The sequence below is a fragment of the Vipera ursinii genome (assembly GCF_947247035.1).
Source record: "Vipera ursinii genome assembly, chromosome: 3".
Lineage (NCBI taxonomy): Eukaryota > Metazoa > Chordata > Lepidosauria > Squamata > Viperidae > Vipera > Vipera ursinii.
Genome location: NC_139516.1, coordinates 56,646,221 through 56,673,147, shown reverse-complemented (window position 1 = coordinate 56,673,147; position 26,927 = coordinate 56,646,221). Strand labels below are relative to the sequence as shown.

The 26,927-nt window shown below is 38.1% G+C and overlaps 1 protein-coding gene across 1 annotated transcript in view; it reads right to left on the bottom strand.

Annotated features, from left to right (window-relative positions):
• Window positions 1-26,927, bottom strand: part of ZSWIM5 (zinc finger SWIM-type containing 5) — a 149,469-nt gene that overhangs the window by 36,632 nt on the left and 85,910 nt on the right. The window contains exon 2 of the mRNA XM_083358470.1: window positions 4,517-4,873. Within this exon, the coding sequence (XP_083214596.1) occupies window positions 4,517-4,873 (357 nt within the window). The remainder of the gene's footprint in view (window positions 1-4,516; window positions 4,874-26,927) is intronic.

Here is a 26,927-nt window from a genome sequence, read left to right as displayed (position 1 = left end):
AAAGCTCCATCTCTACCACCATTAAGAAAAAGCAGGACAGTAAATGCCTGCTTTAATCCTACTCAGAGGCAATTAACACTCTCAAAATAAGCAGCATTGTGGAGCCAAACCAATATATTATAACAATGAAATTAGAAAAATGATATTGTAACTGTCCCATCAGATAGAAGCCGGATGACTCATAAGAACTACAGGGCAGAGCAATAGGGCAAAGCAGTTTTTGCAATCCCTAGGCATCTTCAACTGAAAGTAACAGAATAACACAGTTGGAAGGGACCTTGGGAGGCTTTCTAGTCCAACCCCTGCTCAAGCAGGAAACCCTATATCATTTTAGATAAATGTTATCCAATCTCTTCTAAAAAACCTCCAGTGTTGGACCACCCACAACTTCTGGAGGCAACTCGTTCTACTGATTAATTAACTGTCAGGAAATTTCTCCTTAATTCTAAATTGATTCTTTCCTTGATTAGTTTCCATCCATTGCATCATGTCCTGCCTTCAGGTCCTTTGGAGAACAGATTGACCACCTTTATGTATACTTTAGTTATCATTTAAACTAGGGGCAGGTAATCCATTATTCTGTAGATAAGTTTGAATTTAAATTTATATCAGCCTCAATAAACCCAGCCACTGGCAAAGGATTTTAGGACTTGTTGCTCAAAACCTTTTGATTTCACTGGGTTATTTGCCAGAGTTTTCAACAATCAGTGAAGAGGCTTGCCTGCCAAGCCTCAGGGTTTGATTTGTACCTTACAGAAAAAGTACCAGTCTATAATTACCCCAACTTTCAGAGCGTTCACTGGACTTTCGTAAGCAGGAAGACTTTCATTCAATGTTCAAGTCATTAAAATATTTCTGGTCATCCTAAATCAGGGGTGTCGAACTGCCGGCCTGTGGGCCGGATGCATCATCAGGAAACCGCGCCCACCCCATTGCCGGCAATGGAGAAAAAGCTCCAATACATTGCACGACGTCACGTGACGTCGCGAGTTTGACATGTCTGCCATAAATCATGGGCCAGGTTCACCAGCAGTAAATGAAATGTTTCTCCAGCTTTCTTCATTACCGATTTTATCTTTACACATATTAGTAACAATTATTTGGTTTACAACTGTCAGACAATGGGAGGTCCAAATATCTGTCAACTTTGATTTTATTTTATTTATAAAGAAGATAATCTTTATTTCTAGGATGAGCACAAGTGAATTACTTTTCTAAACAAAGCAAGAGTAAGAAAAAAGGAAAAGAAACAATACAATGGTACCTTGGTACTCAATGGCTTTGAAAATCATTGAACTTAGCACTCAACGCATTTTGATGTGAAAATTTTCTTCCGGTACTCATCCTTTGTTTGATACTCAATGCACAAGCTAGAACTTGTTAGTGTCAGCTGCCTTATGACTCATTACATTATTTCTTATGGGAAAAATTTGTTTAATATTTGTTTTGGGTACTCATCGTGTCGCCCAGAACCAACTGACAGTAGTATCAAGGTTTGCCCTGTTTATACTTCTTTCTATGTTTCAAAATAGGCAACTCTTATTTTTATTCCCAGTTTTATATTTTAAGTCTGTTATTTATTTATTATTTATTATTTGGATTTATATACCGCCCATTTCCCGAAGGACTCAGGGCGGTTTACAGGGCAATTAAAACAATACAATATACAAAGTTAAAATAGAATTAAATTAAATAGCCCCGAAAATTAAAAACTAAAAACCCAAACCCTCAGTCCAGGCCAGCAAGCTCGAATAGCCAGGTTTTTAGGTCCCGGCGAAATGAGCAAAGGTCGGGGGCCATCCGGAGTGATTCCTACAATTATGAGGGGAAAGCTTAATAATCAGTAAATTTAATTTTGGTCTGTATTAAAATTTTACAGACCTTTTACTACAGTTCTTTGGGATGAAATTTAAATAGTGATTTAACTAGGTTGATATCCCTGAAACCAACTGTTTCCAAAGGAATTAACTGATTCAAGCATTTCCTTGAGGGTAGATGAACTCTATGTCTCTTTAATAGAAACACCCTCTTCTTAACAGCAGCCTTCCAATGAATTCACACAGTGGTAGGTAATCAGAATCAAAGCCAAATAGAAAGAATAGCGTGTGTGCATGAGGAAAGAAGGGAGATAGCTACAGGCATTTAGCAGTTCACAGGAATGGGATTCTCCCTCTAGCCTTGAAGGAAGAGGTAATGGCTCCTGTCCTTACGTAGCTGTCACTGGACCCAACTCATTTGAACAGTTATCATCCAGTCACCAACTTTCCGTCTCTTGGGAAGGTTGTTGAGATGATGGTTAGACAATAGTTGCAGAAGTTCTTGGAGGAAACAGATTATCTGGATCTATTTCAATTGGCTTTGAGACTAGGATACAGTGTGGAGACAGCATTAATGGTCTTTGTCAATTACCTCTGACAGAGGCAGGGGAGGGTTGGGTGCACCCATCCTTGTGCTCCTAGAAGTGTACATTCTCTGTTATGGTGTCTGACTCCCTAGTGTATCATTACCCCCCACCCCCAAGATTTGTGCAGCTTCTACCCCCTAGGACAGACATGTCAAACACAAGGCCCGGGGGCCGGATCTGGCCCGCGAAGTGGTTTCATGCGGCCCGCGAAGCCATCCTGGAAACAGTGAGGGAACGGCCCCCACTGCCTTGGCCCTGGCCCAGAGACCCTCCTTCTGCCAGAGACCCTCAGATCTGTCCCACTCCTGCCCAGGCCTCCATAGGCACCCTTGATGCAAACGATGTAGAGCTGGCCATGCCCACCCAGTAGGCCATATGCACTCTAGCCATGCCCACTCAGTAGGCCACGCCCACCCTGGCCATACCCACCCAGCCCCCTGAGGGCAACCGCAATGCTGATGCGGCCCTCAACGAGTTTGACACCCCTGCCCTAGGAGTTCCACGACTTTATAAAAACATAGTTGTGCTCCTGAGCCTGGGTTAGGTCGAGTACCTGGTGGATTTCTTTGTGTCATGTAACATGTGTTTTTTTTCTGGGTTCACCCGTTTTTCTGTTTTTCTATTGTTTTCCTTTCTTTTAATTATTAAGCCTTAATTATTCCCTTTTCCTAAATTATTAATTAGGCAGCCAGTTTAGCCTAGTGATTAAGGTACCAGGCTAGAAACCAGGAGACTGTAAGTTATGCTCTTATTTCAGCTTTCCTTTGCTTAACAGACTTGTGGAAGTCGTAAATGCAAGGATTGATTACAAGTTTACTTTTTCATTATTGTTGTAACTGTGAAGAGAACTTCAAACAAAGCAGTCTCTAAAGGATGAGAACTTGTATAAGCTTTGTATTTAGCAGCTAAAAAAAAAAGCAAGATGCTGTAAGAGCCAGTTTGGTCTAATGGCTAATGTACCTGGCTAAAAACCAGGAGCCTGAGTTCTAAACCCACCTTAGGCATGAAAGCCGGCTGGGTGACTTTGAGCCAATCAATCTCTCTCAGCTTAACTCACCTCACAAGGTTATTGTTTTGTGGAAAATAAGACAAGGAAGGAGTATTACATTCGCCTCTTTGAGTTATTTATAAAAATAATAAAGGCGGAATTTTAAAAAGCGATGATATAAAAAGCTGATCTACATAGGGTCAAACTGTGAAGCCCTTGGTGCTCTCTGAGTTCGGTTATTTGCTTGCTGATGTTTCTGCAAGCAAACATCCAAGCTCAGAGAGCACAAAGTATACCATCAGCTGATCTGTCAACTCAAAATAATTAGCTGGAGTCTAAATTGAGACTGTAAAAAAAAAATCACTCATTCTCACTTTAATATACCTAGAAATAGCAACCACGTCTTTTCTGACATCACGGTAACAAGCTTCTGAGTAACCTTCTGCGAGCAACATGGCAGCTGATAAATCCCCACACAGTAACAAATACAGGGCATTTAACTTTTAAAACTCAGTCGTTATAGAACAGAAAAAACTGAACACCACTCTCAACTTTCCTTGAAATGTGGGCCTTTTTAAATATAGTCACTATGAATCAAATTTCACTTGTACTTGGCTTTTTCAACAAGGCAAGCTCCTTATGTGTGAGAGAACCATTCTCATCATACCTACCCACATGAACAGACTGGAGAAAAGTAGCAGTTCTATCAACGCTAAGGAAGGAACCTTCAGAACAGAAATATAATGCTACTTTATAAAAAGTGACTAGCTTCTCTCCTTGTTCATGCTCCTAAGCAGAAAGTACAAACATTACATATGACCTGACAGTGTCACAGTATATTTAGAGTCCAGAGTATTAGGTACTCAACCACTTCCAGCATTGTTTGTGGTTATAAACTTCTTTTCCTGAAGAGAGACAAACAGTTGTGACAGCCAATATCTTTTGGTGAAAGATATGAGCCTGCACACAATTTGTCAGGGAGCTGTAAAGATTCTATATTTTAAAGAATTAAGTGCTTCAGACAGTATAAACATGGTGAGAGATTCTTCTCATCTTCAGGTTCATCAGGAACTGAGCATGTTATTATGATTTGGCCTGAATTTCTTTCGGCCTCGTTGACTTACCGTGCACTTGATTGATTTCAGAGTTGGAGGACAAGATTTCATCAGCCAATTTCTGGGCTGTTGGGAGCACTTCAGTGTGGTGGGCTGTAATCAAATACTGAACAAATTTTTGGAGCTGGTCCCTGTTCATTTGGAAAAGAGTCTCTGATATGGGAAGACGGAGTTTGACCTGATCAGGCTTGCGAATCCTGTAGAGGGAGAGTGCCACAACATGAGCACAATAGAAAATGTCCTTGTTCCCACAATCACATGTCACGGAGGTTATCTTGCACCGGTCAAAGCTGATGGCCACTTTGTAGGTCATTTCTGGTTCTGCTGCAGTTGCTGCTTCTGTCACAGTGCCACTCAGGTGGAATCCTGAAAGGAAAAAAAAGAAAAGAAATAGATTACTAGGGAAGAGATCTTTATTATAACACACCACTACCTAGTTATACCCATGTTCACAAGATGTGTTCATTAGCCCTCCCCAACCTGGTATGTTTCAGGTGCATTGGCACATAATTCCCTATATGCCCAACCACAGCAAAGGTAATAATCTTCTCTATCAAAATATCAACATATATATATATTGAACATCCTTCCAGCTGAGCAGCCTGTGTTCTTGATTTGAGCCAGTTAACAATAACTATAAAATGCAAGAGTGTACACAATATTCAGTTTCTTTCTGAAACACATAAGCTCCCATTGCCCATTCCAACTTAACTTGATTCGGAATGCAATCCTACTGGCATCTTATAAGAGGTAAGATACATTGACTTCAGAGGGCTAGTGCCACAGAACTCTGTACAGGTAGCTCACATTTCTGTTGTTAAGTAAGACATTGATTAAGTGAGTTTTGCCCCACTTTATGACCTTTTTGCCACAGTTGTTAAGTGAATCACTGCAGTTAAGTTACTTACACAGTTAAGTGAATCTGACTTCCCATTGATTTTGCTTGTCAAAAGGTTGCAAAAGGTGATCACATGACCTTGGGACGCAGCAACGGTCATAAGTATGAGTCAGTTGCCAAGCATCTGAATTGTGATCACATGATCATGGGGATGCTGCAAAGGTGGCAAGTGTAAAAAATGGTCGTAAGTCACTTTTTTTTCAGTGAGTGCCACTGTAACTTTGAATGGTCACTAAATGAACTGTTGTAAGTTGAGGACCACCTCTATGGAAGTGCAGCCAAGTCTTAAGCTGGCTAATATTCCCACATGCTTACTAGGCTGTCATAAGGAAAAATATTTAGGATAATTCCAGTAAATACCTAGCAGCAATGTGGCCGCTGTAATCATTGCTTCATTTTACTACCAATAATTACCATGAACATTACTTAACTTCTCCATCTGATGGCTAATGAAATTTTTTTTTATTGAAAAGTTTTACAATACATTTTATCTTTAACAATCCCTCCCCCCCTCCCGCCACCCAACCCTTCCTAGCCCTGGCTAATGAAATTTAACATGTCACTTTTGTTAACTGTCACCTCCAGAAAATATGATTTAACATATTTTAGAAAAGGCAAGCCTTTCAAACTTATCTGAATGTCAGATACTTATGCAAGGTACAACATGATTATCAAAATGTACATTAACTTTGGACAAAGTATCCTTAGATATGCCATATTTCGTGGATGGATGGACATTAAAAAAGGTTGACAAAATTAGAACCATTTCCACCAGAAAATTGCCACACGCATCACTTATTAATCTCATGAGTCACAGATGCTAAAAAAACCAGCCACAGAATACATCTAGGATGGACAGGACCACCAGAAAGAGGGTTCTTTTGCTGTATTAATTCCAGCAAATTACCCCCAAACATAACTAATCTGCAAAATTGATAATAAAAGCACATCAATATAAGCTACTTCTCTTTTTTCATGGTGCAAGACGTGTAAACCTCATCAATTAATTTCAGAAAAGTGAGACCACACTGCATTAAAATATTTAAGCCACTCCCACTCAAGATCTCAATCTGTATAGTGACACTGCCTTGTTCACCCAGTTGAAAAACATACAAATGCTCTGCACGGTTTCATTTGCTAAAGTGGAAAATGAAGTACTGTAAATAATATACAGCAGTAAAGATAAACAAGTTGTATTTTGTGACAGAGGCAAGTGGACAGTGAAAATAAAAAGTGGTATCGTGGTAGGCCACAAAAGACATGGTGACTAGACACCATCAAAGCTGGCATCAGCACAAACTTTCAGAATACCTAACAAACAATGCAGTTTTTCCTTTTTGCTTATTTACAAAGTTCCAATTTTGTGGTCTTCTATTTTTTTTAAATGAAGGGTAAAATTCTCAGAAAAGGTTAGGGGTGCATATACTTCTAGCCACCAGAATTGAGCAGAAGCTTGAAGTCCCCAGGTTAAATAACAATAAGACAATTGACTACTGGAAAACCTTAAGACAGAATGGAAGCGCAGCCCAGTTTTATAATGAGAATGATGTTCATTTAATGCAGCGTAAGTGTGTATCTCTTTGCCAGGAGTTTCCACTATAAAATAGTATTTCCAGAAACTTATTCTCCCAGTGATTATAATTTCCCACCCTTGAAAGCAATTCAGAAGAGGAAAAGCAGAAATAAAAGCATTTGTTCTGCCCATCCTTGCTCAATTTATTTATTTCCTTCCCAGCCTTATAGATAATCAGAAAGTCTCACATTGTAACATGTCTACAGTATTGTCAGAAGGCCTACTTTGTAACCATCCTATGCATCAACCATTTCATTTGTAATTAAGGGTTAAATAATACAATAATAGTCCAGCATTACTAGACACTGGATTTATGATTATTGCCAAAGCCTGATGGGGAAATCTGGGAGTAGCAATGATCTAGAGCAGGGCTTTTCAACCAGTGGTACAGGTACCACCTGTGGTACATTGGCACCTGGCAGGTGGTACGTGACCATCCTAGAAAAGTGGTAGTGGGGGAGGGGAATGACAGCACCACACAAGCCTGAACGAGACACAGCTGGAGCTGCAGGGCAGTCAGGGCTCAGCGGAAGCACCAGGATCAGCACCATGCTCCACCTGGAGCTCGGTGCTAATCCCGGTGCTTCTGCTGAGCCCAGAAGAAGCGCTGATCAGATGGAATGTTGCAGCATCTCCAGGGTCTTATGATTTACATTCAGATGTTTGGCAACTGATTCATATTTACGACCGTCACAGTGTCCCAGGGTCATGTGAAGTGACCAAAACCTGCTGCAACCACCCAGCAGACCGGGGGGGGGGGAAATAAAAACCGAACAACACCCACCCACCCCCCGCTGCCAATCCTTAACAGAAATGCTCACAACAATGAAAACCTTGGACAGGAGGAAGAGCGCCACCAGGAGGGCAGGCTATGTCTTGCTTGGCTGTGGCTTGGGGGGCACTTTTTTCAGTGCCATTGTAACTTTGAACAGTCACTAAGCAAACTGTTGTAAGGCGAGGACTACCTGTACTTCATCACATTTTCCTTTTTTGGGGGGGGTCATCAAATTTTTGACACCTTGCTAGGCGACTGGTGGTACTCGGATGTTGACATATCCTAAAAGTGGTACAATGGGTGAAAAGGTTGAAAAGCTCTGATCTAGAGGCAGCTTACTCGGGACAGGGCTACTGAGTGCCTGTTTGTTACACTCAACTAGAGGAACAAGTTAAAGATTCTTCTTGTGCATTGGCTGTTGTGCTGCCTGTTACAATCTTTGAAAAGCTTCTCCATTACTCTCAAGGCTGAAATCACAACATCTTTTGGCACTGAGTGATTTCAATCATGACCTGTGGCAAAGCCTTGAGAAGACTTGAGATTCCATGGTCTCAATGATGACCATGGACTTATACAAAACCATCTTGGCTTGACTCACACCAGCAGTCACACTCTTGATTTTGTGTTTGCCTCAGAGCAGTTGCTAGATAAACTGGATTCGGAGGTTGTGTCATCTAACATTTACTATGGTCAGATCATTTTATGGTCCAGATGAGACTGTCCGATTCATGGAATCCCTGCAGGGAGAGTAGACTGATTAAAATGGCATGCCCCAGGCACCATATGAATCCAGATGGACTTCAGCAGGCAGCTGGTGATTTACCAGGCAACCTGATAGGTAGCTCTATTGATTGCCTGGGTAGCCACTGGCAACAGAAGGCAACTTGACGCCTCAACAAGATTGTTCCCAAGCAGCCTCTCTTTGTTCATCAACTCCAGTTGTCCCCTTGCTTTACTGAGTAGCTCTGGGAGATGAAGTTTCATTAGAAATGCTTAGGATGTTGGAACAAGACAAAAAGTAAATCTTTCTATATTGATCTTGGCAATAGCATTTCTATATTGTTACCAAGAAGATCAGGAGTTAGATATGAGAACCTTTATTTTTTACTATGAGCACACTGGCCCCAATTAAAAATGAAATTCTATTGCCTGCTCTCAGAAGAAAGTGTATATCTACAAACACACAGACACACAGACACACACAGACAGACACACACACACACACACACACACACACCATGTAGATACTTCACAATATGGTTGGTGGCAAACCTGGCATGACAGATGGGTCAACAGGGTGAACAGCAGCAGACTTTAGGACACGGCCATGAGGAGAACATGTGCACAAGAAAATGGTGTTAGAAATATTAGTCCTAGCTCGTACATACTGGGGCCTATCAATAAGTGTTGAGCCTAATTTGAGGCAGTCTTTGTTTTAAAAAAGACAATAATAAGGTACAAGATAAGTGGTCTTTCCTAAATTCATAATATGATTATATACAAAGTCTGGATACTTACTGTATTTCATGTAATCTATGAAGTTTTTCATGTAATTCACTTATTGCATTTCTATATTTTTTTGCTTGCTAGAAATATTCCACAAATGTATTTCTTATGTAAATTCATATCAAACTGTCAGATGTATGTGTAACAAAAGATGAAAAAATGATTAACTGCATATATGCCTTATGTTTTTGCCAACTCTTACAAGTTTTATAAGACAAATTCTTTCAGAGGTTTTTAATCAGCAGCATCAAAACTATCTATATAATGCTGTTCTTTTTAAAGCAGTGCCAAAACCCACATACAGATGTGATTAAGGACTGAAGAGTGTTTCATTTTAAAAACTGGATTTTTAAAAATAAGTCTTGTAAATAGGACATGAAAGCTTTTAGACTGATGTAAAAACCAGAAATATATTCAGAAGTCTTATCCATTGAAAACCTCTATGATCACTATATCATTTCTCTTCATATATTTCACTTTAAATAGCATATAAAACAATTTGCAGGCTCTACTATACCACAGCAGGACCATTTGTGTATTATACTAATAAGTGATATGGTTTAGTCAAGAATGAGGATGATCATTTACACTATCTCAACTGTATGAATGGGTATGGCTAACAAACTAGTATGCTTTTACACTAACCAGAAAAAGAATCCATGGTTTGTTGAATAAATAATTGGAGTCCTTAATCCATGCTCCATGACTCCTGTAGAATTGAAATTTGGCAAATTTTATAAAATGTTTTATGACATTATCATAAAGTAGTTTATGACAAAATGCAAAATATTCCAGAAAACTTTTTCTGGGCTGATGTTTGGCTGTTCAATACAGTTCAACATGGGCTATTTTTAAGACAGAGGCATCTCTGAATGTACTGATTTTTTTTTAAATGAAATGAAAGTTATGAAAAAGAGAAAGATAACATACTCTTACTCTATTGGATTATATAATCGATCTCATTGCTTTAAAAGTTTCTTCTTTATTCTCCACTGTTGGAACAGAAGTACTTTGTACCTATTCTGGAGCAAGCAGAAAACTGCCAGCAAAGCCTACCCTTTCTCTGTATCAAATCACTTGCAGTCATTGATTCCCACCCACCGCACATTCCGCAACAAGGTAATGCATCACAAATCCTAACAGATTTTATACGCTGCTGGACAGTGGCAGAAAGGAAGAAAATACTACTTTAACCAACAGCTAAGGATAATTTTAAACTGACTCATGAACTTGGGTCAGGATGAAGGTGACAAGACTGGGTACGGGAGGAAAAAAAATATTGCCAAGGAGGGCATATTCCTGTTCTAGTCAGTAGGCTGCGTGAAAAGACCCTGAAAAGAACTAGTTTCTTATAGGATTTTTGCAAGTCTATTAAAAAATAGTAACTTGACATACTTAGTATTCAACAGCTTATTGTAAATTATTTACCATAACTAAGAATGCAATCCTAAGTGTACTTGCCATGAAAAAAAAACATTGAATACAACAGTACTAACCCTTTGGTAAATGTTGCATCAATTTATGCTGTTATATTTGGAATATGCTATAGCAGTGATAGCGAACCTTTTAGAGACTGAGTGCCCAAACTGCAATCCAAAACCCACTTATGTATCGTCAGATGCCAGGTGGGCGTGGCCCATTGGGTGGGCGTGGCCCATTGAGTAGGCATGGCCTATTGGGTGGGCATGGCTGCGGTGGTAACGGCAGAATGGGTGGGACTAAAAAGTTCAATCAATCAATTCCAACTTTGCGGGATCTTTTTTTTTCCCCACGAGAGGTTGAAATTGATTGAACTTTTTTTCCCCGCACATGGTGGTGGAGGCCTAAAGCGAGAAGGTTTTATAAAACCCATCTGAAGGCCTAGGACTGGGGCAATGGCGCGCATGCCCACAGAGAGGGCTCTGCGTGCCACCTGTGGCACATGTGCCATAGGTTCGCCAGCACGGTGCTATAGGCTTACAGACTCCTTTCTTGCTACGTATCTACATTTTTATATGTTTGACAACATGTCATGACATCCAAACTAAAAATCATTCTGTTGTTTTCCAGCCTTTCAGTGGTAGCTTTCCACATAGTTAGAATAAATAGTTAGAATAGAATAGAGCTGGAAGGGACCCCTGGAGGTCTTCTAGTGCACCTCCTTGCTCAAACAGGAGAACCTACACCAGGGCTCATGCTGGCTCAGGAATTCTGGAATTTGAAGTCCACGAGTCATAAAAGAGCAAAGGTTGCCTACCTCTGACCTATACCATCTCAAATCAGTGTATTGTGCAATCTTGTTCCAACTGTTCTTTTGACTATGGATGATTAAAAAGTAAACATTTGTATTTTATTCTATTAAGGTAAATTATATTGTATTTTTAACATATGAAGTATTAATGCTTTCTGATATATCACCAAGAGTTGGAACGGTTGGGAAGTTGTACATATATTGCAAACAAATTGTAGATTGTGGTTTGGATTCTAAAGTTAACTGGAGTATGCCCAGTTCCAGTGTCATGCCAAAATACAATTCAGAAACACAGGAAAGAGACAAAGCCTGCAAGTCTGCAGCACATTCCCAGCTCGCTGTAAAATCAAGCTCAGTACTATTAGTAGGCTGATGTTATCATAGTTAAAAGTGTGGAATTTCATAAAATAGATCAGGATCCAAGTAAAAGTTCCACTTCAATATAATTTCCTTCAGGTACTGTGAATGGTAACCAAGTGCCATATTATAGTAGTCCTTGTTTAATAATTGATTCATTTAGCAACTATTCACAGTTTATAAGTTTGTGACCAATCCAAATAAAGCTTCAATTAGCCTGACATTTATGACTTTTGCAGGTCTATAAAGCAAAGGAGGGCTGAAATCAAATTGTAAGCACAGTCAGTTTCACTGAATGACTTCTTTCCTTAATGAGTAAGTTCCTAGCCTCCACTCTAATTGCTAAATGAGGATTACCCATTGTACATTTAGCCAATTTCGAAGACTGAGACAGTCTACAAGAAAGAGGGTGCAATTCACTTTTTTATATTAAGTAAGATATAAATGTGCCCAGAGTCCATCAATTTTTTTTAATGTTTAAGCTTTTAAAACAAAAATCACTTTAATTTCTAGCTGTCATCACAATAAACTGTCAAAGATTAACTAGGGAAGAGCATATGCAAAATATTTATCAAAAGCTTAGCCAGAGATTAAACACTAGTTTTTGGGGGCAGGACATGTTAACATGAATAGTTCACTTATATTAGCATTTCAGATGCATTTGGCCAAATTTCTTGGAAACCACTAATAGTACCGGAAAACCAGAAGCCAGAAATGAAGAATACAACTTTTACAAAATATCACTGTTTCTATCTATTCAGGAAATCTAGTTTGTCAAACTCAGATGCTGTTGAACATACATTTTGTATTGAGAAAGAGAGGATTTTTGTATTGTAGAGAGGAAAAATATATGCATTCATTCATTTCAAACGTGCATTATGAAAGCAAATAACACATAGTACCACCTTTCTAGATGTTTTAGATGATCAAACCTGAGAATAGTGGGGAAATGCTTAGATTTGTTTTCTCAGATGTCAGTTTGGAAAAGGCTGTCGTATAGTTTAACCATGAGATGTTTCACACACATGCATCCTATTAATATAACAAAGCTGAAATATAGAAAAAGTTGCTTTCTGGCTTAGAGATTTTAGGAAGTGTAAGGAACAAAGATTGCTAGATTAATAAGGTGAGAAAAAAATTCCTCTAACTGGAAAGATTTTGCACAAGCTGGGGAATCCTAGTAACACAGACTGGAGAAATCAAGTGCTTCAGTCTTTCTTTTTCAACATGCTACAATTTCATTACCTGTGATGCATCACTCCACAGCAGAAGTGGACAACACATAGCCTCTGTCCTTTGCCAGATTTTGCCCCATATTTAAGCAGCAAAATACACAGATTTAAGAGTATAATCCTTAAGGTTTTTTTAAAAAAAAATCCAAAAATTTAAATCAGGTATGTTAATCCACCATGGGTTTAACTTATTTATTTCCCTTCAAATCAAATCACCAAGCACCTCAACCCAATCCCCTTTAGTAATGTCACTATGACCCAATGAATACTTGAGGCTGGAAAAAAAAACATATTTTTTTAGGGTTAGACATCCCTGCTCCAAATAAATCTGCATTGGATGTAGTACCAGTTCCTTGCTTGGTAACTGACATAAACCTTTTTTCAGAAATAGTGGAAGATCCATTTACATCTGAGATGGTTTCGATACAAGGTTGAAGTGCAAATAAGTGGCATACACATACACACAATCTGCTGAATGATAAATCATAATGTGATAAGCATAGTATACTTGAATTTTCAAAAGGTTTTTGATAATACAATTGTCACTCTTGAGAAAATTCGGTAGTCATAGATTAAAGATTAGGTCCTTTACGAATCAACCAACTAGTTAAAGAGCAGGGAAAAACAGTGGTCATTTTCAAAACCAATAAATAAGCAGGTTTCAAATATGAAAAAACGGGTGAATAAACGAAATAAAATGGCATGTACAAATGTCCTGTTCTGGCCTTAACAGGGCCTTAGCAAGACAGTATGATAGTTACAGGACCATGGATAGCTCCATGTAAGCAACTTGCTCCTAAAGCTAAAAATAGAGACTAAAATCTTTGATTTTTTACAATGCCCTCATAGGTCTGCCCTTGAAAACTACCTGGAAATTACAGTTGATTCAACATGCAGCCACTCAAGTACTGATGGGCATTTCAGAAGAGACAATGGCATCAGGAATAAAAAGTGGATTTTATTAAGTCAAGACCTCGAGAACTATAAGCCTTTTTCTCTTTGGAGGTGACCAAAGGTATCATTCACAGCATTCACAAAATATTTTAATTCAGCATTAGTGCATTGATATTTTGTTTTGCTTGCCAACTTTTGATCTAATTTTTGTTTGGCTTTTTTTTTACAAAGGAGCAACAAAAAAAACCTTACAACAAACTAGGCCAATTTTTATTTAATTAATCAATATAATTATTTAAATTAATATACCTCACATTTTCTTTCTTTTTAAAATTTTAGCGTACACCGCATTATTAACAGTTAAGCCATTACACATTTTGTTTCTTGTGTAATATAATAAAATTGCAAATATATTAAGAATCTGAAAAAATACTCTTAATTTAACCATTTCAAATTTGAAATGTCTTTCCAAGTTAATCAATTGTTTAGTGCTTCAAATGGATCGCTTCTGCCTTATTTCTGCATTTCAACCACAGAATGTGAAACAAAGCTATTCCGAGTTTAAAACTTTACAAATAATTGAAACCCATTGTAAGGCCAAAAATATTTGTTTAAGCTTTGAGACTGAATAATTGTTTAAACTTTGACACTGTTTAAACCTTGAGACAACTGACTTCTATTTGAACCAGACTGAATTCAAAACATTTTGCATATCATATACTGAGAAAAAAAGAAATAACCATTAGAATACAGCCACCACACAATGCAATCTATTGGTTGTGATACTGTTTACTGTGTGAAAAAAAGAATGCAGTATTGAAAAAGATTCAGAAAAACAGAATCATGACAGGGCTACTTAAAATTATGCAGCAGATGAAGAAAATTAGTAAAGAAATATTTTTCTTTCTTTCTTATTCTATTAGAAAGCAGAATAATCTAGTGAGTCTGAATGATAGATTCATGACATATAGCCTATCTAATAGTTACGATTCAGGATCTGCCTTGATTTTAATCCAATCTCAACTACAGAAACTCACCATGGGATGACTTTGGGCCCATTTTCTCAGCCTAACTCACCTCATAGGATTGTTTTTGTAGGAAAAATGGGTGGAGCAAGTACTAGGTATGAGGCCTTGAATTCTTGCATGAAAGGAGGGATATAAATCTAACAGATTCCTCTGTATGGTATTCATTAAGAGGATATAAAGATAGTAATCAACTTAAGCTATTTTAAGGGAAATGAGAATATTGTTCATGAAATCAATATTCTATCATCTCCTGTGGGACAACAACAAAGGTAATAAAATATGCAGGATCCAACTTGGGTCAGTCACCAGGCCAGAGGTTTTGTCATCCCACTTTCGGACTCGTGACAGAGCCCCTCTTCAGGGAACTTCTCTCTAGCACAGTGTGTGCTGTTCTGCGTGTGGTATTTATAGTGCCTGTTGTAAGTGGCTTTTTAGACTTTGATTGGAGTGTGTTGATGACTGCCTTCTAAGTCATTAGCTGTTGTTTGCTTGTGCTGCCCAGCCCTCGCCTTCTAAGTACTTGATAGGCTGGTGGTAAATCAGCACCCCTGTTAACTGACAAGGGGCTTGTTTCCCAGGCTTCAATCACTTCCCTGGCTGTTTTTGTGCCTGCTCATCCAACAATCTTAGTAGCTGCAAAGTTGAATGTGTGTCCTTGTTTATTGCAATATGACCCAATGAATTTGGGTCTCCTTGTCTGACTACTCGCTTGTGTTTTTGCAATATAGTGGTTAGCTTCCTCCCCATGTGTCCTACATAGTCACAGGTGAAAGTTTGGAAGACCAACCCAGATTGAATCCTGCAGCATTATCCTGGGACACGTATATTCACCTTCATTCGTAATAAAAATGTTTTCTTAATATCCAGCTTCCCATTGGCTTCCGACAGGCTACTGTGGAATTCTGGACCAGATAGGTCTTTGGGCTGTTTCAGAAATACTCTTATGTTCTAAACTTTAAAAAAGTTAGCTCTCCAAAGAATCATGATGAATAACATCATATGTTTTATTTAAATATCAACACCCCAAGCTCCCAATAAATGTCTGGTTTTCTTTTAATGTTTGCCAAACCACAAAAGTTTGTTTACAGGGGTTCATATAAATGAGGGATTTTCCCCAAAGCCTGCTGTCTAGAAGTATCAGCTTCAAAGAACAAATAAGCAAAAAGGGGACATTTCTTCATACCCTCTTCCTCAAATCATCTCATAAAAAGTTTTTAAGAGGCTTGCAAGCAGCTTATTGCTGCTTCTTATTTCTATGTGATCTTCTCCACTCTCCAAACTTCCAGGAAGCAGTAGGGAATCAGTCCTTTACAATTAGCAGAAGCAAACATTAAAGTTTTTTCCCAGGCTGTACCAGAAAATATATATCACAATTACCTCATTTATATTTTCTGTTCAAATTAAGCGAACCAGCTCTCCTCTTCCAAACTTTCTATGACAAATAATTATTCCTTAGTAACAATTATAAATGTATTATAAAAAGCTTAATTACGGTTCCATCCTTAAATAGGTCTTTCAATTTGTTACAAATCTTCACTTTCCTATCTGAAACCTAAACAACTGTCTCTTTCTATAAGCACAAAATTAGGGAAGAATGTTACTGGATGATACAAAGAGTGTACCATGGACATGGACCAAATTAACATGAAACGTTGCCAGCGCATGCATACAAACATGGCTGTGTATGAGTTAAAATTCTCGCAAGCCTTCTATGAACTGTAAACTGTAATTTGCCATTTTCACTTTACAGAATGGAAAAGGCAACCCAGATGAGTTTTCTTGTATGGGACCAGCAAGCTGCACCTGCTCAGAAACAAAGCAGCTTTCTGACTCTCTTCATCATGCTGAGACAGCATATTATCTTACTGAGCATGTTCTGTTTCTAGCTCTGAAATACCGACATCTAATTGGGCAAACCTAATTTCAAGGGTGTTTCTGTTGTACATAACAATCTGCTGTCTGATTATAACCCTTATCAAGACCAAGGAAACATAATACTGAATCGGCTAAAACTGCACACTCATCCAGAATCAACTTAATTTTATCGGTCTTTTCTTCCATTTGAATCATGAGCAAGCCTTTTCCTCTCCTTAAATCCATTATCCTTCAAGGCCAAAGCAAATTTCAATTTTGAAACTTCCAGGACCTTTTAGAACACGGGGGTCTAACTCGATTGCGTCATGTGACTTATCACAGTGTTTTTTGCCTTTGTGGAGCCGGGATGGGCGTGGCCTGCATCTAATGCATCCAGCCCGTGGGCCGCCAATATGACACCCCTGTTTTAGAGAGTGATTTGCCTGTAAATAAAATAACATTCAATGTCTTATCCTCCAGATAACCAAGTCAGTGTAAACAAACAAACAAGGCCAATGAGGGAATTAAAAGTGCTAGGGAAATATGTGCAGGTTCTGGAAAAGTCACCAAGGTAAGATTATTATGATCCAAAATAATTTTATATTTGTCTGATCTGAAAAATAGGGAAAATTGTAATTTTTCCTCAATGTACAAATATTTACATGGGCTGATAGGATAGGAGAAAGAAACCTTTATACTTTTTCAAGAAAAAAGACCTACCCACCACAAATTCCATTAATTGACTAGTGATCACATTTCGTTCCCAAAGCTAATCAGCTCCTACTTTCTATGAATTACTTTAAGCCAATGTCATGTGAAAGCATATTCGTTTATGCTCATTTGTGTATATGGTTATAAGACTATGCTGGCACAGTGAAGAACTAAATAAGCAACATTCTAACGAACAGATTAATGGCTCCAGCCAACTGAAACTGACAATTGCTCTATCCCTGACCTTGCAGTTGGAAAGAAGATGGGCTCGTGAACTCATTTCCACATGACAATGCTCCTGCAAAGTGATTTGCTTGCCTCTGAGAACCCGTGGAGAGTTCTTCTCACAGCCCGGCCCTCCCCAACTCAGTGAAAGCAGCTCAGTGACGGTCTTTTGTGTTATAAGTGCAAGAAAGGCTCCATGTAAGATGCATGCAATTAAACCTGCTTTTCTTGCTGCTCCTCTAATTCAGAGATTCCATGGGCAGGTGTTGCTACACACAAAGGGGGAAAAGAAAATTTAATCTTTGCAATATAACATATCCTCTTTCACTTCTCAAAAGAGAAAGGAATGGGGGAGGGGGAGAAAGAGAGAAGTAAATATTATCATTTCTCAAACACAGGTATGTAAGTTCATTTTCGCAAAAATCTACAACAAAGAAGAGTAAGCTCACATCTGTATACGCGTTCTCCTCAGAAAGCTATATTTTTTCCAAGGCAACTGGACCTTTGGACAATGTGCAGGGAGGCACAGAAGCAGAAAAGATCTTTTTCTGTGTGTCCTCCCTTTAGCAGGAGGAGACTGCTTTTATTCGGGAATAATGCTGATGCAACAAAATAGGGAGGTATTTCATTAACTTTGCAATTGTCTTCCTATTCCTCCCTCCTGCTCCACATTATTGGACACCAATGTCCAAGCCAGGATCCTGCTCTACTGAAAATGGAAACAATAAATAATTCACCCAGATGGGGGAAAAAAAATCAACAAAGCTTTTTTTTAAAAAAAAACCAACAACAACAAAACCTTGACTTTCCAACCTGCCTCACGTAACATTTTAAAATGAAATACTACATTTAAGAAAGCCAATACACACAACACATTGAAGGGAGCAGGAAACACCCACATGTTTAGGTGAACAGCCATGTTCGGCAATGGAATGAAACGGCACAGAGTTGCCTTGAAATGAAAGATTCTAAATTGGCTTGTTTATATTAGAGGTCGCTATAAAGTTCTCAGAGCAGCTGAATAAGCTGCAGGGATGTTCTTCTTGCCATCTGTTCCTTTCCCAGAACACCTCCTGCAAATCAAGAGTCAGTCTGCTAGTTTCTATTCCTGTTAACCTCTAATCACCCACAAGGGCCCTCCTTTGCTTTGCTCTTTATCTGCGCCAGCTAATGCGTGAAGTGGTCTTCGCTTCCCATCTGTTCCAGCATTAGTAGAGTTAAAGAACAATGCAGCTAGCCTGGTTTAAGCATTCACTTACCCAGATGCCCTAGTATTAACTCAATTTCTCACTGTTTGTTACTATTATGCATACAGGATTTGGAATGTTTGCTAATTTGGAAGCCAAATGATAGAATTTTTCCCACTGGCCAGCTTAGAACTCTCTGTGCTTCTTTCCAGTAAAACAAATCAAACCCTAAAAATCTACCATATCCATTTGAGGCAAATTATTAGAAGATAAGAAGAATGTATCAAAACATGTCTTAACAAAAGCCCTAGGCTATCTCCTGCTTTTCCAGTCCGGATCCAGGCAACAGCCAACCCTAGCATCTAGGCTGTCATTCCTTAGTGAAATGGATCATTAATCTTCCCATGCCTGCTTTTCAGATACCAAATTCATGCAATCACGTTTGTTGTGAAAGAAAAAAATTAAATTAAAAAACTTTTCAAAAAGCCTTTGTTTGAGAAGACCACTTCCCCTGTAATTGCACTTTCTTCTCCGAAGTCTGCTCCTTCAGTCAGAAGAAACTGTCAGCTGAATCATACAAGTCTTTGATCATATTAACAGTGGAAGATATGTGTATTCTCACTTTGTAGCAAACCAAACAACCTACAAATTTGAAACAAATGAAATACTAATTCTTCACAAACACATATACTTTCATCTATAGAAAATCAAGAGCAAATCAACCAAGAGTATTTTGATTCAATACCATAGCTTTGGATTTATTTATTTACCTCTGAGAAAAAGAGATGTGTTCAAAAACCATACTAGACAAGGAATTAAATTTGCAAGCATAAAATAAACATGCTTAACTGAAACACCAATACTGTTCCTTTAAAGCAAAATTATTTGACCCTGTGAATTAATGGTGATTGCACGAGGGGGGGGGGGGGGAAAGAAATATAAGAGTTTCATAATTATACATGCATACTCTGTTAGTTCGCCAAGGAATTAGATATGTCTCTAGGCCACCATGCAGTCAATGTAAGTTACAGTTAGTCCTCAAGTTAGGATGGTAATTGGATCAGAAATTTCCATTGCTGAGTGATGCAGTTGTAATGTCACATGACCATGTCACATGACCACATTGCTTAGCCTATCCTGGCACTTCCGGTTGCTGTTATTGACCAAATTCCACTGGGTGTTAGCTAAGGATCAAGGACCAATCCAAGTCATTCCGAGCTTGGTTCCTCCCAGCTCTGAGCCTTGGTTCTTCCAAGGTAAGGGAGCCTAACCCTAACGCCTTCAGCTTCCACTAACTGCCTATTCCTTCCAACACTGCCCTTTTGGCTGGCCTGCATCCTGCCTTGTAAGGTGAAAAGCAGCCATGCTGTGGCTTCAGGGGCTTCTTGGTGTGCCCCAGTTCCATGGCTGCAAGAAGCCCCTGACCCATAACACAGCACAAAGCTGCGGCTCCCCCCAAAAATTTCCACTGCCCCAGCCACATAGCATGGTGTGAAGCTGCAGCTGCAGCTCACCTCAGCAATGCAGGAAAACCTACTGCTTCCCCAGGAATTTTCAAGTGCATATTGCAAAGTTGCAGTCACCTTGGGAAGCTTCAGCCAACCCAGTCCAGTCTCAGCTGCAAGCAACCTCACCACCTTGCACTCTAACGCCTCTGCCACCAGCACTCTACCCACCACAGCAGACTTTCACTACCTTCTTCACTACCTGCTGCTGATGAGGCATGCCTGCCTTGTCCTTTCATGAGGTAGCTGCTGGCCATGTGAGGCCATCATCCCCAGGTCTCACGAGTAAACCACTGTACAAAACCTTGGGAAGAAAGCCTTACAAGGTCAACAGCTGCTGCATGAAGGGCCGGACTGGACGTGTTTGGTCAACAATAAGAACAAGAAGATGAAGGTCAACTACTAGGGCATCAGGGGTTGTGGAGTGCAGGGGACCAAAAGGTCATAGATGGTGGGAGATAGGTAGGTGGGAGGAGCTGAAGCTTCCCCACAGTCAATGTGGGCAGAGTGTCAAGTACTTGAATTTTGAGCTTGTGACCAGGGTGTGTATGCTGCAGGTTCCATAACTTCAGGACACCCAAAATTCAAGATCTACAAAGATCAATCTGAGTACAGCCTGGATTGACTACAAGAAAGCCTATGACTCAATGTCTCAAAAGGCAAGCTTCTTGGATGAGAAATGAAGCATTTTTAAAGGAAAAAAACCCCAAGAAAGTCCAGTTGCCTTTTGGGAAAGCACCTTTGGGACGACTATGATTTGGATGACTGAGAATCTCCATAGACACTAAGACTCAATAACACACAAATGGATCCGAGAATGTCTGGTGCTATACAAAGTTAATAGGACACTAAGGATCTCCCTCAAAAACTCAGTTGGAGTGTAAGACAACACTGGAAGTCAATAGTTTATAGAAGCAGTCATCAAGTGGATTATATACCAAGGTGATGCACTGTCCCTGTTGCTGTTTTGCATAGGGTTGAACTTCCTCAGCCAATTAATCAGAAGGACTGGATATGGAGAGGAGTTCAAAATCAGAACTATCATCAACCATCACCTCTACATGCACAGCATGAAACTGTATGCTAAGTGTGAGACATTTCCTCATTCATCCACTTGACACAATTCCTTAGTAAGGACATTGGGATTCATTCAAAGAATGGAGAAGTGTGGCTTAATGGTAGTCAAGACAGGGAAAGTGAGGTGGAACTATCAGCAGGCCACATAGCAGACATACAAACAAGAACCCTCAAACTCCCAAGTCTTTGGTAGTGGACTCAAAAATGAAGAAGACACTTACATCCATGTGGATGAGAAGGAGAAGAAAAAAAAGAAAATAGAAAGAAAAAAGAAAAGAAATGTATAAAGTGATTTCCAGCTTCATCACAAGTAAAAACAATTTTTTGTAACTCTTCACCTCCTCTTAGTTTTCAACCAATAATCTCTTTATCCCATCTTCCATCTCCTCTCTATACCCAAATCCATAAAACACCTTTTCAGTCCTAGTGACAGCAGAAAGTCCATTAAATGTTTCCAGGGGGAAAAAAATCTCACTTTAACTTTGATCAGTTAAGTCAACTATTCTAACAGACTTAATCTTTAGTCTATTCATATAATGTTGTAGAGTTTGGTTTCTTTTCATTTCTTCTTTGCCTCTCCTCACAAAATTCTTCAAAGCTTTAACAACCCTTTTTTGTAAATACAGTATAAAAACATACAGGTCATTGTTTGGGTTTGTTGTTCGTATTTCCCCTATGATTTTTAAAACAACTAGATTTTTTCATTTGTCCAGTGAGATATCCAAGTCATTCTCATAGCCTCTCATTTGTATATCTACTTTCGATGCCACGTCTGTTGTCAAATAAAATTTGTCCTCATCTGCCTTTCTTCCATAACATCTTTTGGACACGCTCTATCTGTAGAAGCAAACATCACTATTGACATTGTTGATACTAATTTCTGATTTCATTCTTCAAATGTCATGTTTTGCAACATTTTATAAGTTCCTAATTAACTAGCTCTTAATCAGGATTGTGTATTTTTCTAGTTTACCTAAATCTTTAGCTCGCTCTAGCATCCAATTTTTAAAATTACTTATTTTTATTGTGTCTTGGAAAAGTCCAAGCAAATCTATTTTTTTCACAGAAGGATTCTTTACAATTAATTCCAAATTTATTTGGACCCTTAATCTGTTCATAACTTTCTAAGATCAAAATTTTATTTAGCTTTTTCCTGTTTATTTCATTTTTTTAAAAAAAAATCTTAAACTTATGTTTAAAATTTTCTTTCGGTAAGGAATGGAGGCAGCCTTCCCAGTGTTTTCAGACTTCTCAATCTGAATAATAGCTATTTCCAAATATTAGAAATGGAAACTTGCAAACTTAGTGTTAAAAGGTGCTGACCACAGCTATAAGCCAGACAGTTATTCCTGTTATCTAGTAGTGTTCAAAACCTGCCCAGGATGGCTTTCTTGTGGTCTCTTCACGAGAAGCAACTGTTTGGAGTACATGTGGCCAATCTCCTGTCTTCTCCTTGCCCAGAGAAATTCCAAAGGGCTACTAACCAGCTTTTCATTCTTCATTACAATCGTCAGCTCCACTTTTTGCAGAGCTATATTTGGTCTGCTAATTTTTTCTCTGGAAGCCAATGCTCATAAACATTTTCATACATATCATTGATAAATTATGGCTGAATATAATGCATTGCCTTAAATAACTACAAATCACAATTAAACAAGGATAAATAATCACAGTCAACACAGTATAAATCACCAAATAAAATTATTTCCTGCAATAGATTGAATCGAAATATATTCTGAAAATCTAAAATTTGAGGCAAGGTACAAATCTATGTATTAAAGTCCAGAAATAGTTTCTATTCTGACTAATATTCTATGTCAGATTTATTCTTAAGGTAGTAAATTATTTCCCACAAAACTATTCTTCCAAAGAGGGAAAGTGATGACCTTTTCTAAAAGAAGTATAAAATATCCATACAACAGTTAGAATATATAAAGCTATTTCAGTAAACTTTGACAAAGGGTATATGGTTTGACAAGGTTTAATATTTTTATTAAACTTCAACAAAGTTTAATAAAAATATTGCAAATAAACTGAAATTCCATTTTTAAAATCCATTTCATTCTATTGATGAATCATTTACAACATTGCCGACAAATATGTTGTCTATAGTATCCTTTAATATCAATATAAAATCACTGGACACAGCTGTAAAGAGTTTGGGGATAAGATGCCCTGAATATGCTGATAAAATTCAGCTCTACTTCTTCTATCTGAAACAGGAAAGGCCATGCATGAACTGTGCCAAGATGCAATCACAGACTGGATAAGAAATAATCTGAGTCTATAGACTTTCAAGATGGATGGTTTCTGGCTATGAGAACTGGGGAACCTATTCTAAATAGGGTTGCATTCCTCCACAGAGAAGAGAAATAAAATCTAAGGATGCTCCTATAAACTTCATGATTGCTAGTGTTGTCTAGAGCTGATTTCTCTGGCGAGGAATCCCATATTCCAGTTTCAGCTATATCCTAACAAGGATAATGTAACTACTGCTATTTATTCATTGCTAACCTCACATTTGGATTACTGTTTTTAACAAGTTTTTTCTTGTTTCTGGTCTGGACGTTTCAGTTGATGTTTAGGTGTGGGGCTCCTGGCCAAGGGCATATGACATCTGTACTAATGAAACTGCATTGGCTACCAATTAGGTTAAAAAAGTGTTTCGATGTTCTTTGAAGGCATATAAAGCCCTAACCATCTTTGGGTCAAGACAACTGATATGTTGTCTGCCTTTTTGCAAATTGTTCCACTATTTATACAGGAAGGAGCTACTGAATGCCCATGACCCAGAACTTGTAAGCTACCATATTGTGGTCACTAATGTATGGCCATATGGTCTTTACAATGTTGTTCAGACTGATATTTGAAAGACATCTACTAGGCTGAAATAGTATCTACTGAAGACCCATCTTTTATCAAAGCCTTATTTGTGAAAAAGCTATACACAGATTTTTATTTTAATTTATTTTAGTATTCTTGCAATCATTCACTGTTTATCTATTTTAATGTGAATCTTATATTTTATATCTTATATACCGTATATTGCCCTGTTCACCGCCCTGAGTCCTTCGGGAGAAGGGCGGTATACAAATTAAATTATTAAATTAAATTAAATTAAATATTTTATGGTTGTTCTATTATTTTTTACAAAAACACAGTAGCAACACAGGAAAACAGTTTTCCAAGTGAAAAATCACAATTTCTGAATTTCTTATACAATAATGTAACTGAGACAAAGATGACTGCCAAGTCCAACCTGGAAGCAACTCTGGAATTGTAGAGTAAATATTTTATTTTGCTCAGTTCAAGAACTGTCAAAAGCTAAGACCATTTCCTTTCTCCTTGAACTGTTCCAAGAATTTGTTCAGGTCCTGCCTAGTATCAGAAACCCGATCTGAAGAAAATAAACAGCTATGTCTGCTTAATCCTATTAATGGTTCATAGTGGTCTCTTTGTATCTATTTTCTCCATTTGTGATCTGTGTTCTATTACTTCCTTTGTTTTCCACATTCCATTCTCAACCTGCTTTTCAGCAAGATAGTCTCTCTCCTTTACCTGCAATTTTTCAGATTTTTTGCTTTATTTGACATAGTAGACCATATTTATCAATTGCCTTTAACTAGAATAACTTTGCTACAGCTTGAGTAAAATTATTTTGAGCTGAATTCAACTCCTAATGAATTCATAGCTATGTTGCCAAAAGAAATCTCCATAAATAATGTGAAAGTAATTTCCACTGATGCTTTCTAGGAGCCAGCCTTCCTTCCTTCCTTCCTTCCTTCCTTCCTTCCTTCCTTCCTTCCTTCCTTCCTTCCTTCCTTCCTTCCCCTGATATTTTTGGTGATCTCTCATCCAAACAGAGATGAGATTTAAAAATACTTCGCATTTTGAGATCAGTCAAGGTTGACTAGAATGGAGCAATAGCTGGATTAGTAAGGCATAAAGCATGAAGAGCTTCCATGGGTGGAAATCATGGTGGTCTCTCCCCTCGAATATAGAGAGAGACATCATAGCTATAAACATTGGTTGGAAGGCAATTTCTGGCCAGCATAAACACACTGGATCAAAAGAGATTGTGAGATAAACCAAGTGCTCTACAGACAGTGGTTCCTCACTATATATTTTTTTAATTTTGACAAAGGTGCTTTGATATAAATTTTCAATAAGTTAGTTAAAGACACCAGTATGGTGTGGGAATACTTTTTATTTATTCTTAAAGGGTGCATTTCATTGGCAGACTCTACATAACAAAAGATGAGGTAAAGAATCAGATTGTGATGTTTAGTTTCCATGGAGATGTGTTGCCTGTCATGGCTGAATCTACTGAGAGCTATTAAAACTAAAGTGTTCACACCATAAAAAGATAATAAAGGGAAAAAAATGCTTGTCTTTTTACTTTGCCTGCTTGAAATATCTTTATCTTTGGATTACTACTTTGAAATGGCTGCTAGAAAAATTGCAAAGAAGGGCAGGAGGGTTTCACTAGAGCAACCTGCAGAAAAAATAATTACACAGACACTCTTCAGAAACTTTTAACAGATAAAAAATAAAATATATGATTTTGAAAAGAGGGTAGATGAAAAAATTTTGAAGTTGAGAGAGGAGATGAAAGAAGATGTTAGGAAGATAGAAAGTTGTATAAAGAAAGTATATGGAGAGATAAAACAAGTGGCCTCAATGTCTCTCAGAAAGAATGCTAACAACCAGATGACTGCAAGGAATATAAATTCTTCCATCTTCCACCATTCAGTCAGAACTGAAGAAGCTTCTTGGATGGGAAGTGAAACAACTTAAAGGAAAAACAAAGTCCAGTTGACTTTTGAAAAAGCACCTTTGGGAGTCCCTTCACTGGTAGCTTTCTGACTTGATCTCAGATATCTATAGCAACCAATGTTCAGTATTCTTACTACAGTTAGATATATAGTTAGATCATGCTATCTAATGAATTCATAATGAAATCATAATTTTGTACCTGTTCTTATATATATTAATATCTGGCAAAACAACAGAAACCAGAAATAGATGTGAGAGATGCAAGCTCAATATTTCAATGCATCTTGATTACTACTCAGTAAAAGAATATTTATTTTAGTCTGAGGGCCACATTATCTTTGGGTAAGCAAATCAGGAATCATAGGCAAAAGCAGGAAGATCAGTATAATTTTATACCAATTTTTAAAGGACATCAACCAAAAACTTCAAAGGTCATCTAAATCTATAAAATATAATTTTTCCTTAGTTCAAAGTGAAATGGAAAAATGTTACTACAGGAGATATGTGCGCTGTTATTCACTGGACTGAAGACTTGGCATAAATGGCAATTTGTAGAATTCCTTATAGTTGACAGATTATGTATGGATTATGA